This window comes from Osmerus mordax, chromosome 1, assembly GCF_038355195.1.
Source record: "Osmerus mordax isolate fOsmMor3 chromosome 1, fOsmMor3.pri, whole genome shotgun sequence".
Taxonomy (NCBI): domain Eukaryota; kingdom Metazoa; phylum Chordata; class Actinopteri; order Osmeriformes; family Osmeridae; genus Osmerus; species Osmerus mordax.
Genome location: NC_090050.1, coordinates 1078926 through 1097473, shown reverse-complemented (window position 1 = coordinate 1097473; position 18548 = coordinate 1078926). Strand labels below are relative to the sequence as shown.

At 46.4% G+C, this 18548-nt stretch overlaps 2 protein-coding genes across 2 annotated transcripts in view; both read left to right on the top strand.

Moving 5' to 3' along the window:
* Positions 1 to 4504: 4504 nt before the first annotated feature.
* LOC136943034 (protein NLRC3-like) overlaps positions 4505 to 18548 on the top strand; it is a 112090-nt gene continuing 98046 nt past the window's right edge. Inside the window, exon 1 of the mRNA XM_067236175.1 lies at positions 4505 to 4641. The gene's annotated coding sequence lies outside the window, so the exon portion shown is untranslated. The remainder of the gene's footprint in view (positions 4642 to 18548) is intronic.
* Positions 9296 to 11795, top strand: LOC136946329 (butyrophilin subfamily 3 member A3-like). Its single transcript, XM_067240636.1, has 5 exons — positions 9296 to 9374; positions 9607 to 9849; positions 10070 to 10351; positions 10593 to 10709; positions 11689 to 11795. Exons 1-5 carry the CDS (start codon positions 9296 to 9298, stop codon positions 11793 to 11795), a joined length of 828 nt encoding a protein of 275 aa, XP_067096737.1.

Sequence of the window (18548 nt, the reverse complement as noted above, 5' to 3'; positions counted from 1 at the left end):
GAAACCAAGTCGCTGTATCCGCAGGCAACGTTAGCATCGAGCCTGTAAACACGAGACAGTTTAACGAGAGACACAGTAACAACACTGACCACCAGTTGTTTGCAAGTACTCACAGAGAGCCGTTAGGGCCGTAGCGATCTTTGGGCCTCGATGATGGCAGCAGAATCTGGACGAACATACGAAGAGTACGCTGATGAAGACCAGCGGCCCAGCTGCTGCAGAGACGCAGTGGACACCCCTTGCAAAGCAGCGGACGTTGCAGCGCCTATTCTAAATGAATGGCCTGAATACCGTCCAGGGGGAAGGTTGCATTTGGCTACGACCTGTGCTAGATGGTGGCTGAACCAGGATTGTGACATAGGATTATTGCTAGGGGTTAAGAAGAGGGGGGAGAGTGGATCGGAAGGGCACCTCCTCTTTACGTACCTCAGCATGGATAAGAAAGGACAGAAAGGACCACCCGTGTTAGCAATGATGATTGAGCAAGAGCCTCCGGTTTTGGAATGTTTGAGAAGCAGAATGAAGAAATCAGGGTGAAACGTTAAGTCAGAAAAACACACATCAGTGGCAGGAGCCATTAAAAACGTGCAATCCAAGAGGGAATCGATGTAGGGGGAAAAGCAACCTTGTCTGAGCACCGAGAGCATGGCGTGCAGAATAGACAGAGTGAATGGGAGTCTATCGTCCACCTTAGCGGGGAAAGCTTTGCCTATGCCTTTGAACAGGAGTTTGACTGCTGGATTAGTGAAAAGGCTGGGGAACGAAGGATCATGGCATCTGGCATTGAATTGAATACCCGCAACCAGACCTTTAATATAGCGTGGCTGGAAGTGGCGAACATCAGTGCAGTGACACACAAAAGCACACACCACGTTAACACACACGGGTACCAGCGGGACAGACAAAGACAGACAGAACATAGCGTACGTTCTCCAGGCGAAATCGTACGATCTAAGGGTAGAAGCAGCCAACCCCTTCCTCATATAACCCTTGGCTACCTCTAAATATGCCTGCAAGGAGTGCTCTTCTAATCTAGGACCAGTGACGCGAGGGGGGGGGCGGCCAAGGGCCACTGGCTGGCGTACGGGCACAGATCCCTGAACACCTGAAAATTGAAACGTGACAGGGAATCAGCTATAACATTATCGTGGCCCGGCACGTGACGTGCTGTGAGGATGAAATTATGAGCAACGGAGAGCCAAGTGATGCGTCTCATGAATGACATTATGCGTGGGCAGTTAGAGCGCCCCTTATTTATGATGCTCACCACGGCCTGATTGTCGCACAACACAGCTATGCGCTTACGACGCCACGACTGGCCCCACAGGTAAAAAGCGACCACTACGGGGTAGATTTCGTACAGGGCGGAAGAGGCACCGGGCGCAGCGAAGTCATGGGGCCACGGGCTGGCGAACCACTGCTCCTGATAGAACCCCCCAAAACCAACGGACGGCGCGGCGTCGGTGAAAAACCGCAGAGAGTCCGAAGACCAAACAACGTCGTCGTAAAAGAACGACACGCCGTTCCAACCCTCGAGCAATTGCAACCAGAACAATAAGTCGGACCGGCAACCTTCGTCCAAGCACACTGGATCGAGCAAACCAGACACGGAAGACGCCAGAACGAGCAACCGGGAGATGAACGAGCGGCCCTGGGGAATCACGCGCATGGCGAAATTGAAGTGCCCGAGGAGAGACAGCAGCTGCCGCTTGGACATGACTGAAGACGCCACGAGCGACCGGGCCATGCTGCAAGCTCGCTCGAGCTTCTCAACCGGCAGGGAAGCCTTCATCTCTACCGTGTCCAGCGTGATGCCCAGAAACTCCAGGCGAGTGGCCGGCCCGAGAGTTTTCTCGTCAGAAAGGGGAACGCCCAGTCCGCGGAACAGATTTTTCAACAGCAGCAGGGAAGCGCCGGACGCATCGGACGGAGGATCTACCAAGAGAAAATCGTCTAAGAGGTGGAGCAACGCGGGGACCCGGACCCGGTTTAACAGGATCCAACAAAGGGCCTCGGAAACCCGGTTGAAAATGGAGGGGCTGCTCCTGCTCCCGAACGGGAGACGCACGGCGAAATAGAACCGGTTATCCCATTTCATCCCGAGCAAGTGCCACTGGGACGGGTGAACGGGGACGATCTTGAACGCGTCAGTGATGTCTGCTTTGGAAAGCCAGGCACCGGACCCCGCCAGCTTTATGAGCTTAATGGCGTGGTCCACGGTGGCATAGTGAAGCGAAAAAGGCTTGAGGGGAATAAGCCCGTTAATGCCGGGAATCGGACCGGAGCGCGGAGCAGACAGGTCCAGGATAAGACGTTTCTTATCGAAATACTTCCGCGTAGCGACGCCGAGGGGACTACTGCGAAACAGTGGAAAAGGGGACGAGTCGAACGGGCCTATCACGTAGCGTTTACCGCACTCTCTGGCCAGCAGCTGGGAAACGACAGCTGGCTCCCGCACCGCTGACTGGAGATTGCTCAAAACAAGTGAAGACGACAATGGACATGAAACCCCCACCCTGAACCCTTGAGTCAGCCCCGTGAGTAGATGATCAACGAACACGGAATCGGGATGGGACGAGAGTTCGAAAGCCAGTGCAGACACATTTATTGGAGTGGAAGGGTGCTCGGCCGTTAGTTCGGACCACCACGACGCCCTCGCTGAGGGCGGCCCCGACGTGGACACACCGACCACGGATGGGCTTCCTGACAGCCGCTGCAAACATGAAGGAAATTACAATTGCCGTAGGAGCACACACTCACATTGAAATTATTGCAGATGACCCTCCTGGAAGCAACGTGCACCTTGCGGCCACGAACGTCCACGTTAGCCTTTCCGATGGCAGCACCAAGCCCGCGAGCGCGATGCTGGGCCCCGGGATCCCCCGGGAGAAACGGAACCAGTGGACAGAGAGGAGCAGCATGCCCCAAGCCGCCGCACGTGCCGCAAGACACGGCCTGGGAGCCCCCGACCAGCATAACCAGCAGCTCGGTATCCAGCACGGACCAGTCCAGCAACACGTTCGAGCGGGAAACGTAGAGAGCAGCCTTGCTCGAAAACTCTTTGTGGTACTGGTAGAACAGGTTTCTCCCGTAGCGCAGATTCAGGTCCCCAATCAGAGCCATGTAGCCGTCTAGTTCCTGCCGTCTAAGGGGAAACACGGAGCACACCACATCGCGGAAGATCCCGAAAGCTACCAGAAACTTCCCGATAGACAGGTCCCTTGCCAACCTGGGGTCAGCAGAACGGAGCACCGTGCTGTACTGATCGCTGGTGGAGACGCTCGCGTCACACTCGGGCGAGGGGAGGATCAGACGAATAAAATTGATATTCCTGCCTTGCAGGATGTGGGATCTTAAGCGGGGGGTAATGTCAGCCCCCGAAGGGATGTAAGGCCTACCTGCTGACAGAACAGCTACTGCGGAAGCCAGGTTGTGCAGTGGCTCCTCCATGGGCACGAGGGGCGCCGAGGCTGGGAGCGGCGCAGCCACGGGAGCGGAAGCCCCGGCGTTCTCCAGAGACCGCAGGCGGGCATCGATGGATTGAAGGGAAGACGCCAGGACCAGAAGGGTAGAAGAGAGGGCTTCCCCGGGCCGATCGGAAACGGGAACAGGCAGAGGAGCGACGGCAGGGCCGGTAGACGGCCCAGCGTCCGAATCAAGCACCTCCGGACGGCGCGACTTCCTTGTACGCTTCCGACCTTGAGCAGCGGAGGAGACAGGGGGAGTCTCGGGCGACGGGACTCGGCAAGGAGACACGCAGTCCACCCCGACGGCCAGGGCGCGGAGCTGGGAAAGCCCCAACCCGGGCGCTGGAAGGACACCCACGGCGCGCAGACCCGCCTCTAACGCAGACCCGTCGAGCCGCGAGCCGGGAACTGCGTCGAGCAGCGGGGGAGGCGGAACCCGGAACCGGGACGACCTCCTCGAACAACTCCAGCTCGAAATCCGACATAGCCTCCAAAAAACAAGACAAGGGAAGGTCCAGCCACACGACACATCAATAGCAATCGCGCACTTGATAGCATGGACAAACTACACAGGGAGAGAATCATATTTGGGAGTCAGGTGGCTGAGCGGTTAGGGAGTCGGGCTAGTAATCTGAAGGTTACCGGTTCGATTCCCGGCTCTGCCCAATGACGTTGTGTCCTTGGGCAAGGCACTTCACCCTACTTGCCTCGGGGGAATGTCCCTGTACTTACTGTAAGTCGCTCTGGATACACTACGATTAAGCCCGAGTGCAGAGATCGGTGTTGCCTGACTGAACTTGCGCAAGCTTCATTTCTCCTCCTCTCCTCCCTGCTCCTCCTTGTCCTCCTCCCCCTATATCCCCTCACATTGGGCATGCATGCACCCTTACATAAGAAAGTTCCAGTAATGAGACTCCAAGCAGGATGAACTGGTCCAAACAGAAGTGTCTGTGCGTGTATGTATGTGGGTGTGACACATTCAAATATGTACTGTACTGTATGTTCCATGAACAGTACCGATACCAACAGCAGTAAGAGCAGTCTTTAATGTTGGGATCAGATGAGTACAAGGTAGCACTACAGGTGATCAGACTGTCAGCATTACTGTCAGACACACAGAGAACCAGATGGAGCACAGAGAGGAGGCTGATGGTGAAACCAGAGTTTTATAAAGGTCAGTAGAAGGTGTTGGAGAGTGAAGATTTACTGTCAGTCCAGGATAGGTTATGATTAAGTAAATTAGCATCTCTATTCCTGGTCGGATGTCTTATCCTTTCAAATACTGGACGTGTTTGTTTAACAGAATAGATCCTAGACTACAATATAACATTATTTCATGTCTGTTAAACATGTCTATTGTGTCTGTAAATGTTATAATCAGCTATTGTGTGTTGGCAACAATGTCAGTCAGTGGTTAAGGACCTCCCACCTGTGCTGATCAACAGGAAGAGGATGTACTGTGTTATCAGTTATCAGTGTCCAGGGAGGAGACAGACTAGGATATTTGACAACAACACTGTATGTGTCATTAAGGGTTTAACCCTTGTGCTGCCTTCGGGTCACATGACCCAAAGGTTCATAACGAACCATCGTTGTGTTTACCCAATTTTACCCAATACAAAAAAATATATAATCTTTTAACCTTTGCAATGTGGGGGGTCTGAGACAGCACGACGGTTAAAAGAAAATGCTTCACTTTGTTTTTGTATGCGGTAAAGTTGTCGCAATACGACGAATGACTGATGGGTCAGAATGACCCGAAGATAAATAAATTAAATAAATTAAATAATATTATATTTGTATATCCTATTTAGAGTGTTTTGGTCCTCTATAGACTGAGGAGCTAGTGATAACAGCTTTTGATTGTGGGTCAAGAGAGGGCTAGCCTATGACAACCTATGATGACATAAACCTTTATTCAATACACCATCTGGTATAAAACTGTTCCACTGTTTTCCTCTGTGAATGTTCCTTGGTGAATGTTTCATTTGCACTGTGCAAGAGTATCCTGACCATGAGAAAGACCCTGATCAGAGACAGGGCAGAGAGAGGAGGGTTCTGGCAGGGCAGGTGATCAGAGACAGGGCAGAGAGAGGAGGGTTCTGGCAGGGCAGGTGATCAGAGAGAGGAGGGTTCTGGCAGGGCAGGTGATCAGAGACAGGGCAGGGAGAGGAGGGTTCTGGCAGGGTAGGTGATCAGAGACAGGTCAGAGAGAGGAGGGTTCTGGCAGGGCAGGTGATCAGAGACAGGGCAGAGAGAGGAGGGTTCTGGCAGGGCAGGTGATCAGAGACAGGGCAGAGACAGGAGGGTTCTGGCAGGGCAGGTGATCAGAGACAGGGCAGAGAGAGGAGGGTTCTGGCAGGGCAGGTGATCAGAGACAGGGCAGAGAGAGGAGGGTTCTGGCAGGGCAGGTGAAGTAGGCTGCAGGTGAGGGAGGACAAACATCCAGAGTTACAGTAAAGAACACAGTACAGTGATGATCATGTGACAGGGTGAGAAATCATGTTTCTGGAATTTGTCTGGAAATTATTGTAAATGTGACTGGCAATTTGGTCATAAATTGTTTAGGTTGTGTCATATCATTCTTATAAGTCATGGGACCCACAACTCCTGAGAACGCTCATAATTTCTACTAGGAGCGTCAAGTGAAAAACACCTGCTTTTCCTCATACATGACATTGTTTCTACAGAGCACTGTAACAGCTGGAATGTAACACAGAGGACATCTGAACCAGAGAGAAGAGAGACTTACTTCCTGACTTCTCCTCCACCTGTACATCCCTCCAGCTCTCCTCCACCTGACTACCTTATGTCTCACCTGACTAATACTGACTGTATCCCTGTGAGTTCTACAGAACAGAGGCTGACAGACTGACATCAGACATGAGCAGGAATGATGTGTACAGTTGAGGAGTGACTGGTTGGTTAGGGTTAGAAAGAAGAGATTTAGGTGTGTTGTTCACCTTATAATCTATGGATCAAATCAAATTAGTGACACTTCAATAAATAATGCTGTTGTCGTGATGAATTAGAGAGTGCGTGTTTCAGAAGGTAGCACTGTCTGACCCAGCAAATTCCTCTTCTTCACTGTACTCTGTTGTTGTTTTCTGTACACGTGTCGTCCAGGGTCAACGTATACATGCAAACAGGCTGTGCAGACATGCCTCTTACACCCGCGACAAACGGTGAATGTTTTACAGTCCTTCACCGGGCAGACTTGACATCTCTTTCTGGCAGAGACCGGTGAGGCCGGTCCTGCCGATGAGGAGCGGGCAGCAGCGGCGTCAGCCTCTTCGGGATCGCGACAGCTGGCCATCTGGAGACCTCTCACAACCGCCGCCGACACTTCCGTGTGTGGGAGATGTTGTCTTCTGTCTATCAGCAGAGTCATGAGGGCCCTGCCAAGCTGCTCGAGGAAAACCCTCCTCTTGTTGGGCTTACGAGGCATCCAGTTGGGGTTGACCTCTCTCCATATCACAAAGGTGTTGTAGGAGGAAACATCAATGATGTTGTGGACCTGACCAGGGGCCAGCAGGCAGTCTTCCTTTTACAGCTGTAGCAAGCGATGACCTTATCTAGATTGTCCACACCTCCTTTGTTGCGGTTGTAGTCTAGGACGATGGTCGGTTTCCCGTCGTCTCTATCACTGATTTCAGCGTCTGTGTGACGTGGGCTCATAAGTAAAACGTTCTTGTTTTTCTTGGCGAGGTAGGAAACTAGAGTGGTGGTGGGAGTGAAGGCGAACTGTGACGACAGCACCCGTCGCCTCTTCAGAGTCACCTTGCTCTGACACATCCTCTGCCTCTTCAGAGTCACCTTGCTCTGACACATCCTCTGCCTCTTCAGAGTCACCTTGCTCTGACACATCCTCTGCCTCTTCAGAGTCACCTTGCTCTGACACATCCTCTGCCTCTTCAGAGTCACCCTGCTCTGACACATCCTCGGCCTCTTCAGAGTCACCTTGCTCTGACACATCCTCTGCCTCCTCTTCAGAGTCACCTTGCTCTGACACATCCTCTGCCTCTTCAGAGTCACCCTGCTCGACATTTGCAAACATCTGCTGTAGAACTTGCAGCGCAGTGAAATCCTCAGCCATAGCTGCGTGACCCTAGACAACCACTGTCCTGACACCCACTGAATGTATGTTAGTAGCACTTCCCTACATCTTACATGATTTCATGGATGAAGATGATATTAAACTTTTATTGGAAAAGTTATTTTTGCTACACCGGCGGCGGGTCACACGTTCCCTACAGCTTACATAATAACATGAATAAAAAATACTTTCGTTTTGTATTAGGAAAAATAGTTGCGACATGGTGATGGGTCACAACGACCCCAGGACAGTGCGAGGGTTCCTCCTAGTGGTAACTAGTGATATGACGTGATATATCATGTGATATACCCCCCCTTCACATTCCCTCCCCTACGCATCTACGTTGTTGTATTAGGAAACGTTGCACAGACACGTCGGGGGGGCACAATGACCCCGAGATAACGCGAGGGTGGCGGTGTCGTAATACACAACGGGACACGGCAGGGGGGTCACATGACCTTGAGACAGCGCGAAGGTTAAAAGAAAATGCTTCATTTTATTTTTTTATTAGGTAAAGTTGTCGCAATACGACGGGGGGTCACAATGACCCGAAGGCAGCACAAGGGTTAAACATTAAACTGTTTGTTACTTTAAAACTAACCTTCATCTGGGTGATCACAGGGATATTTGATTTGTCAACTGATTGCATATGTCAGATTCATTGCATGATTTGTAAGCAGAGAAAATGTGTTGCTATCAAACATTGTCTACTTAATCAACTGAATTAGTGTACTGGTGAAGCAATAGATTAAATAGGCCTGTAGATAGGTTTGTCAAGGGATTTAATGCTCCCTTGTAAAAGTATTTTTAGTATTTTTAAAATGTAAAAATACAATAGTTTATTTTGATACATGTTGTGGCTTTTGTATTTTGTAGTGTATTTTAATACTTACAATTAAGGTATTTGGTATTTTATTTTAAAATACATTTTGATGTATCTTTACCCTTCCCTGGACGTATTCACCATGAAAGTTTATGAAAAAGATATTTGAGCGTGTGCTCCATGTTCTGGATGTTGTCCTCAGGAATGATGCTGACCCTGCCTGGCTGTGTGTTCAGGATGTTGTCCTCAGGAATGATGCTGACCCTGTCTGGCTGTGTGTTCTGGATGTTGTCCTCAGGAGTGATGCTGACCCTGCCTGGCTGTGTGTTCAGGATGTTGTCCTCAGGAATGATGCTGACCCTGCCTGGCTGTGTGTTCAGGATGTTGTCCTCAGGAATGATGCTGACCCTGTCTGGCTGTGTGTTCAGGATGTTGTCCTCAGGAATGATGCTGACCCTGTCTGGCTGTGTGTTCAGGATGTTGTCCTCAGGAATGATGCTGACCCTGTCTGGCTGTGTGTTCTGGATGTTGTCCTCAGGAGTGATGCTGACCCTGTCTGGCTGTGTGTTCAGGATGTTGTCCTCAGGAATGATGCTGACCCTGTCTGGCTGTGTGTTCAGGATGTTGTCCTCAGGAGTGATGCTGACCCTGTCTGGCTGTGTGTTCAGGATGTTGTCCTCAGGAATGATGCTGACCCTGTCTGGCTGTGTGTTCTGGATGTTGTCCTCAGGAGTGATGCTGACCCTGTCTGGCTGTGTGTTCTGGATGTTGTCCTCAGGAGTGATGCTGACCCTGTCTGGCTGTGTGTTCAGGATGTTGTCCTCAGGAATGATGCTGACCCTGTCTGGCTGTGTGTTCAGGCTGTTGTCCTCAGGAATGATGCTGACCCTGCCTGACTGTGTGTTCAGGATGTTGTCCTCAGGAGTGATGCTGACCCTGCCTGGCTGTGTGTTCAGGATTCTCCTACTGCTCCACACAGCAGACAGTGGTAAACAAATCACTGTCATGGAGTTGTGTGTTTTACCATCTAGCTATCTGTAAAGTTTTGTCTCTTAGGTACACTATAATAGTCATAGTAATAGTTAACAGTAGGACTGATAGTAACAGTTTAAAGTGATGCAGATCAACTAGATTTCAGGCCTCCATCAGACCAGAGAAAGTTGAGGAGAGAAGATGTTTGTCCTCTGAGATTCACTCTTTATCTGTTCTCTTCTCTTCAGTTACTCATAAGGTCATTACTCCAGTTCATCAAATCACTGCTGTGGCTGGTGAAAGTCTAGTTCTGCCGTGCTACGTCGACCCCAGCATCAGTGCTGAGGGCTGGACGGTGGAGTGGTTGATGCTCTCAGGAGACAAATACCAAGGCATCGTCCATCTTTACAAAGAGGGTAGAGATGACAATGAATATCAGAATCCCTCCTTCAAGGCAAGAACAGCTCTGTTTAAAGAGGAACTGAAGACAGGCAACACCTCCTTGAAGCTGCTCTGGGTTAGAGCCACTGATGAAGGAACTTACAAATGTTTTGTTAGGTCACCTACCTCGAAATGGTATGATGATTCCAACATTGAAGTCCATGTTAAAGGTGAATTTACTTATCAAGTCTAGTTTTTGTAACTTGCTGATGTAATTAAACTACGTCCATTCTTCTAAAATCCTGATTGAATCTGCATCTGTGTTTGTAGCTGTAGGATCTCAGCCAGTGGTCTCCATCGAGGGACACAGAGGGGCAGGGATGGGTCTGCTCTGTGAGACACAAGGCTGGTACCCTGAACCAGAGATGGTGTGGCAGGACAGTGAAGGAGTCTCTCTCTCTGCTGATCCTCCAGAGACGACCAGAGACTCTGAGGGACTCTACACACTCAGACTGAGGGTCACTGTTCAGAAGACAGATAGAAACCTCTGCATTTGTAGAGTGAAACAGAAATACATGGAGCGAGATGAGACGGCAAAGATTCATGTTCCTGGTGAGTTATTCAGCCTCACATCTTCCTCTGAGAATCCACAAGGTTTGGGATTTTCTGGGAACGTGGGAATTTCTACTAGTGAATAGGAGAGGAAGGACAACAACATCACACAACCACCAAAACAAAAAGGACAATATTATACACTTAAAAACTAATATATACATAGTGATAGACAGACATTGCAGCACTAGGTATAAACAATTGTAAAATAATAGCTCTGCTTTAAACATGTATGTTTCAGATGAGCTGTTCTATCAAGATCACTCAGGGAAATGGTCCTTGGCTGGGGTGTTTGGTGTCTCTGTCGTGGGATTAGCTGTGGCCATCTGTGTCCTGGTGAAGAGACATAGAGATAAAGGTAAATGATGGATGAATACAAGATTGACAGACATGTTCCATTCAATTATTCTTCATAGTCATGTTATTAGTCAAATCTTGTAAAAGTCTTACGTGTAAATTATCCATGAGTGGATTCATGTTCTATATAGGGAGTTGGGCTATTAATCAGAAGGTTGTTGGTTCGAATCCTGGCTGTGCAAAATGACGTTGTGTCCTTGGGCAACGCACTTCACCCTACTTGCCTCGGGGAGAATGTCCCTGTACTTACTCTAAGTCGCTCTGGATAAGAGTGTCTGCTAAATGACTAAATGTAAATGTATATCTGACCTCTACAGAGTCATGTTCTATATCTGACCTCTACAGTCATGTTCTATATCTGACCTGACCTCTACAGAGTCATGTTCTACATCTGACCTCTACAGAGTAATGTTCTATATCTGACTCTACAGAGTCATGTTCTATATCTGACCTCTACAGAGTCATGTTCTATATCTGACCTCTACAGAGTCATGTTCTAAATCTGACCTCTACAGAGTCATGTTCTATATCTGACCTCTACAGAGTCATGTTCTATATCTGACCTCTACAGAGTCATGTTCTATATCTGACCTCTACAGAGTCATGTTCTATATCTGACTCTACAGAGTCATGTTCTATATCTGACCTCTACAGAGTCATGTTCTGTATCTGACCTGACCTCTACAGAGTCATGTTCTATATCTAACCTCTACAGAGTAATGTTCTGTATCTGACCTCTACAGAGTCATGTTCTATATCTGACCTCTACAGAATCATGTTCTATATATGACTCTACAGAGTCATGTTCTATATCTGACCTCTACAGAGTCATGTTCTATTTCTGACCTCTACAGAGTCATGTTCTATATCTGACCTTTACGAGTCATGTTCTATATCTGACCTCTACAGAGTCATGTTCTATATCTGACCTCTACAGAGTCATGTTCTATATGTGATCAGCTGTTGTGTTTCCTTTGCAGGGAAGCGTTTCAAGGCCCAGAATGGTAATAACCAGCATAAGTCTGCAGAGGGAAGTGACTTCACTGTCAGGACAGGAGCATGTATAGAAAGGTTAACACGTTCTTAAAGGACTTATGTTTTGAGATGGTCAGTGTATGTTCTTGTCAGATAATATTGTACACTTAAAGCAGCATCTGACTCATTGTAAACTCATATTATACATCAGTTGCTACTGCAGAGTGGTCTTAAGATAAGCTTTAAAGTGGTGTTATATTACAACTGTTAACAAAAGACTTCTGATGAACAGTCACTAGAGTACAGTAGGTAGTGGTAGGGTGCCCTTACAGCTGGTCACTATAGATCCAAGTTCTTGTTCAGATTCTGGTGTTCATATGTCTGATGTTCTCACTGTCTCTCATCTCACTTCATTTACAGATCGTCTTGATAGAGAGAAGAGTAAGTAATATCCAGTTTATCACTATGTGAGGATGTTGAAGCACAACTGTCATGGTAGAACAGCTGTGCAACGTGGTGGAACTGTCAGAAGAATACCTGCAGAGTGAATTCAACTGCACTGTCAGGGCAGAAAAACAATATTTATAATCTCCAGATGTCTTTACATCTAATACTCCTTGTGCTTCTCATCACTACAGTACAGTAGGTAGTGGTAGGGTGCCCTTACAGCTGCTCACTATAGATCCAAGTTCTTGTTCAGATTCTGGTGTTCTGTTCTCACTGTCTGTCATCTCATTTCCTTTACAGGTGAGCTCATTGGGGAGAATGGTAAGTGATATCCAGTTTATCACTATGTGATGATGTTGAAGCACAACTGTCATGGTAGAACAGCTGTGCAGCGTGGTGGAACTGTCAGCAGGATTCCTACAGAGTGGATTTAACTGCACTGTCAGGACAGGAGCATGTTCAGGAATGTCTCCTCTTGTTCAGCTGTTATTAGAACACTGATAAAGACCTTGATATCTGGATGTCATACAGAGTTGAAGGGGTTGTCACATGTACATGGTTGTTACAAAGCATGAAGAACAGTGATGTACTGCTGTATCTCTTCATATCAGTATCTCTGGTCTGACCACAAATGGGACCGAAAGCCTTATTTACAATCTCCAGTCTTTCCATTTATATCTGTGGAAGTTTTTCTTCTTCAGAAGGATAAATCAAAAATAGAGTCGGAGACAGTATATCTTTCAAAGTCAAGGTGGCTTGATGGTTTTATTCAGCAATGCGGCAGCAGTACATGAAACACAAAAAGTCAATCACTTCTACCCCACAATGTATCATTTACCCAAATATGAGGAAAATCCCCCGCCTACATGCGAAGATTTCACAATGTTCTAGAAGGTTCTTCCCACAGTTGGCCAAGGCCAACCTGTCTTCAATAAAGCCAATATGCGTGCGCACAAATTATCTCTACTGCCCGCTCAAAATTCCAGGCTAGATCTGCTAGACCTGTTACTCTCGGTTCTTATCCCCTCCTAGGAGCGTAGGCTACATCGATCCCAAGTATCTGGGGTAACAATAACACAAAGCCTTCAAGTTTAAGTATCCCCAGATGTTTACCCCGGGCTGTTTCCATCTCCCTCGTTTGGTACATGTTGATGTACCAATGATGTAGCAATGATCATGATCAAATAGACTGTCATGGTACATAAGATCATGATAAAATAGACTATGAAGCATATAGCAGTATATGATCTAAAGAGAGCTTAGAGAGTACTAGTGTTAGAAATATAAATGTCACAAGTAATGTGTGTGTGTGTGTGCGTGTGTGTGTGTAACCAACCATGAAAATGTGGACCATCAGAAAAAAGGTGTAAACTTCATCTTTTGGCAGATTCCATATTATCCTTTCAAGAAATGCGCTGTCTCAGTACTGAGCCTCAGGCAAAGATACAAACAATACATAGAGACAGTAGATACTGATAAGTAAACATTCTAGATATCTATATTATATTATATCGGGGCTCTCAAGCTTTATCAAAAGTTTGGCGTGAGATTTCCATACCTGTCGAAAAGGGCCGTTGGGGTGCTGGTGATGTTTTCTGATTGTCATTTAATAATACACTGAAATGCTTGAGTCTCACGGTGAGCCTGTATTTTGAACTTGCTTTCTTTCATTATTTTTTGAGTCTGCCTTTCCAAAGCCATCAGCCCACGGCTTGATAAAGAGTAACAGCTCAGCCCCTCATGCTCAACAGTACAAACCCTCTTTAGTCTCCCTGTTCATTACAGCCTTACATTAACATTAGGCCCAGGACTAAACCATATGATGTACCGTAAGTGTATATCTTTCTATACAGAAGGTACAACACTGTTCATGTACTGTATGTCAGGGAAAAATGTACCTTGGGAAAATGACGTCTATCTCATCTTATCAGTCATAGTAATTTTGTCAACCAACACTAGTCAAGATGGGAGAGTCAAACCAGCATTACTACAGGCAAACAACCAACAAAAAAACGATCCTGAATGAACTGAACGACCATTCTCTGGTGGAGGAGATCCAACACTACCTGAGCTCAAGAAGTCTCTCCAGTGAGAAGAAGCTCTCATCTACACAGTAGTCAGCTCTGTTCTTTGTGTTGCTGACTTCAGAAGAGAAGATGGACGTGTTTGACCTGAAGAAATATTCCAGATCAGAGAAATGTCTTCTGAGGCTGCTGTCAGTGGTCAAAGACTCCAAAACTGCTTTGTATGTATAAAGCAATTTTATTAATAATCACATATTGTGATGTAGTATTTGATTATCGAATGATCCTATCATACAAACTATGACTCTGATGATGTCTCATGTTCTCCTTATGTCATGTAGGCTGAATGACTGTAACCTCTCAGCACGGTGCTGTGAAGCGCTGGCCTCAGCTCTCCCCTCCTCAGATCTGACACAGCTGGACTTGAGTAACAACAACCTGGGGGATTCAGGCATGAAGCTGCTCTCTGCTGGACTGGGGAATCCAGACTGCAAACTGGATACACTGAGGTCTGTATTCATGTTCAACATGACAAACTATAGTTATAATCTCACACCATGCACTGAATCACACACTGGTCGCAAGTTTGTGGTCTATTAAAGGTACAAGGGGGCCGGCCAATGAATAGTCAGGGCAATCAAGTGTAGTAATCCACAAGGCAGAGTCATTCAGGTACAGGGCAGCAGGAAGGTTCAGAGTGAGGCCAGGCAGGAGGTCAGGACCAGGTGACAGTGTTGTAGTCAAGACCACCTAAACCCAGACCAAGGTGTATCGAGACCGAGACAAGATCAAGACTTTGAGGGGTCGAGACCGGGGCAAGACTAAGACCAAGACTGGGCGATACCGAGTCAAGACCAGACAACTCAAAACACACAAGCAGTAGGGTTTGACTATTTAAAAAGTTAGATTTGATCTGTAACTGCCTTTGAACAAACACATCTCTTAAAGTAGTGCAGCGTGCTTATGGCCAGGCAATGCAGCCTATTTAATACATTCGTTTTTTTTATTTTCTTAGAGGCGTATTAGTACTCGCTCTCTGCTTTCACATCTCTCTCTCACCCAAGTGAAGGAGCGCGGTACCGCGGTGTTTAACTTTACTAAGTCGGGAGAAATATGCAGCTGACATGAGTTAATGTTGAGGTAACATAACTTTATTTAAGCAATAAGGTACGAGAGGCAGTACTTTATCGTCAATAAAGTACGTGTTCAAGGTGACCCTGGAACCCTTTTATAATACGGTTACCAGCGACATTATAAATAGTAAATAAATAGTAAGCTGCCTTTCAGCACAAAATAGTTATAGCCAACAAACGTTGTGTATCGCATTTCAGTAGCAGAGAGAAAATAGTCCCGTACGTGTGGCTGTTGCTATGCAACGGACAAACAGCATTGTGAACTTCACGTTTGTTAGCCTAGCTAGATCTCACATTCATTCTCAATATTGGAAGACCCAGTCAAAATGAACGAATCGTTTCTGTTGTTGCTAGCTACCAGTACTGAGCCTATGCAGGTCACGTGAAAAACGTTCCAGACTCGTACCCGGCAGATGAACGAATCGTTCCTCCCAACCGTGTCTTCGGATCAATGTTTCGTTCTTCTGACAACCGGGTCTTCGGATCAATGACTCGTTCATCTGCTGGGTATGAGTCTTTGGATCATTTTGACTGGGTCTTCGGATACGGATCTTTGGATCATTTTTCACGTGACCTGCATAGGCTCAGAAGAGGAAACAGAAAGGATTTGTTTACCTCGTTCACTTTGGCGTGACTAGGTTTAGTAAGACGTGAATGATATTCGTTTACAAGTGATAATTATAGGTTTAGTTATTTTAACCTTTTTTTTCTCGGCCACGATAAAATGAACGAATCGCTCTCTGAGACTACTCGTTACTCCCGAGTCATACTAATGATTCGTTCAAAATGAACGAATCGTTCACGAACGACACACTACTAGTCTCCATAGATATCTATATTATGTATATGGATATCTATGCCTAGTCTCCTCCACGTCTCCCCCATTTTATTAAAATCACAAAAAAATCGAGCCGGGGGAACGCCACCTTCTTATAATCATAATACATAATAGAAATACCTCAGGATGACCACATGATGTCTCAGTATACGATAGACAGGATAGTTTTCTGCAATATTCCACAGGTACAATCCAGCTCAGTGAAATCAGCTTCTCAGGCAAGTTAATATTTCACATTGGTTACTGACTACCGTGTCATTGTGTTCAAATCAAATGTTATTTGTATAGCCCTTTCTACGAGCAATGTCGCAGAGGGCTTCACACACGCCCATAGAACTGCACCTAAACCAACCTTAACTCTCAAGGAAGTGTCGAGGAAGTTTTGAAGACACTATGCGTGAATAGTCAAGATAACGGATTAATACAAATTCTTTATTCTGTACAGTACATTACCAAACAGAGCGCACTGTGACCAGTCATACCGGATTACTAGAAGTCCTTCGGCAGAGTGATGACAAACACAATACACATGTTTAAGTCTTTTATTGTCAGGTACACAGAACAACACAAGGTCAGACTGGGCACTGAAATTCTTGGGACAAGACAACGCAATGACATCTGGCATAACAAACATATAAGTACTTACAACATAGATTTACATCTATGATAAGCTAAAAAAAAAAAAACATTTTGCAAGCTATTTCCAATACATCTTAAAACATATGCGAGACATTCTCTAATAACACATTTAATGCCAATGCAAATATTGTAATTCAGTATACATATGCAAGCCATTTCTATAACCACCTTATGCAAATGCACATATCACCCAGTAACTCAATATACGTACGGAAGAAATTCTAAACACATCTTAATGCAAAACGTGATATACGTATGCAAGAAAGTCACAAACACATCTTAATGCAAATGCACATTATCTCTAATAAGCATCACTCTTTTTTTGTTTATTCATCATTTCTCCAAAGTACATTCAAACGAAGGCTCCGTGAGGATCCTTCGACAATAGTATACAATACAATATACTAGACCTCTAATACACATAATGACCTATACTAGCCTTATAGAGCTATACTAACCTAAGACAAGTGGGGTACAGCAACTATCAGCAATAGTGCAATATTGTATAGTAGTATATCTATAGTAGTGAGAAATGTATCAATGTACTTTTCGCTCAATGTACATTGTGGGAGGCAACGAGGAGCAGATGAATGATTTGACTAGCCGCTCAAAGCACTTCATGATGACAGAGGTCAGTGCTATCGGGCGATAGTCGTTCATGCAGGTGACCTTAGTGTTCTTGGGCACAGGGACGATGGTGGTCCTCTTGAAGCAGGTGGGGAGTACAGACAGGCTGAGGGAGAGGTGGAAGATGTCACTGAAGACCCCTGCTAGCTGGTCAGCGCAGCACCTGATATGTTGTCTGGGCCAGGTGCCTTGCGAGGGTTGAGCTTTTTGGAGCAATGCCTCAGCTACAGTTATTGTAGGCACACCACTGGCTAGGCCCTCAGGTAACTCCTCTGCAGGGGGGTCACTGTCCCTCTCAAAGTGAGCGTAGACACTTTGGTACTCAAAGTGTCTACGCTCGTCTACGACGAGCTGGTACTCAGCTTGTCTGGCAGTAGGACAGAGGACTGGGTCTCACTGTAGCCTCTCCCTTTGTAGTCTGTGATGGCTCTAAGTCCACTCCACATGCGCCTGGGGTCAGAGCCATGGTAGCTGGACTCCACCATGGTTCTGTAAGCCCTTTCGCTGCTTTGATGGCCTTCAGAAGGTCGTATCTGGCCTTCTTGTACTGATTAGGGTCCCCAGAGTTAAAGGCGACAGACCTGGTTGGCCCGGACCGCGGCATCAACCCAAGGCTTCTGATTTTTATTTAATTCATTAGTTTATTTGTCAGGAACGATGCACCGCACATTATTACATACATCAATAACAATATGTTGTATATGTGTTGCGTAAAAGGTTTCTAGCCACTAGGCTAATTTGCAACCCCAGTTCCTGGTCAGGCCTTTCTAAAAAGTAAAATCAAAATATAATTTACTACATTTACATTTACATTTATTCATTTAGCAGACGCTTTTATCCAAAGCGACTTCCAAGAGAGAGCTTTACAAAGTGCATAGGTCACTGATCATAACAACAAGATAGCCAAAAAACATCGCGAGTAGCCAAAACATGAAGCACACATTGTGAACAACCAAAGTAAGTGCCAAAGGGAAGAACCATAAGAGCATGTAGTGAAACAAGTTACAATTAAACAACATGAACAGCTATAAGTGCAAGTGTACCTGTGGAAAAAACAAGCAACAATAATAAAACAATATATCACAGCGAGAACAAAAATTTAAATCAGTTACCACTAACCACAAGAGCAACAAGTCTCTAAGCAAGAGTCATTGTGA

Bases quoted from the DNA above. Each gene is read 5' to 3' on its own strand.
- LOC136946329 (XM_067240636.1), top strand. From the start codon at position 9,296: ATGTTGTCCTCAGGAGTGATGCTGACCCTGCCTGGCTGTGTGTTCAGG. The intron at 9,850-10,069 runs GCAACACCTCCT...CTGTGTTTGTAG, and splicing joins TAAAGAGGAACTGAAGACAG to CTGTAGGATCTCAGCCAGTG. The intron at 10,710-11,688 runs GTAAATGATGGA...TTTCCTTTGCAG, and splicing joins GAAGAGACATAGAGATAAAG to GGAAGCGTTTCAAGGCCCAG.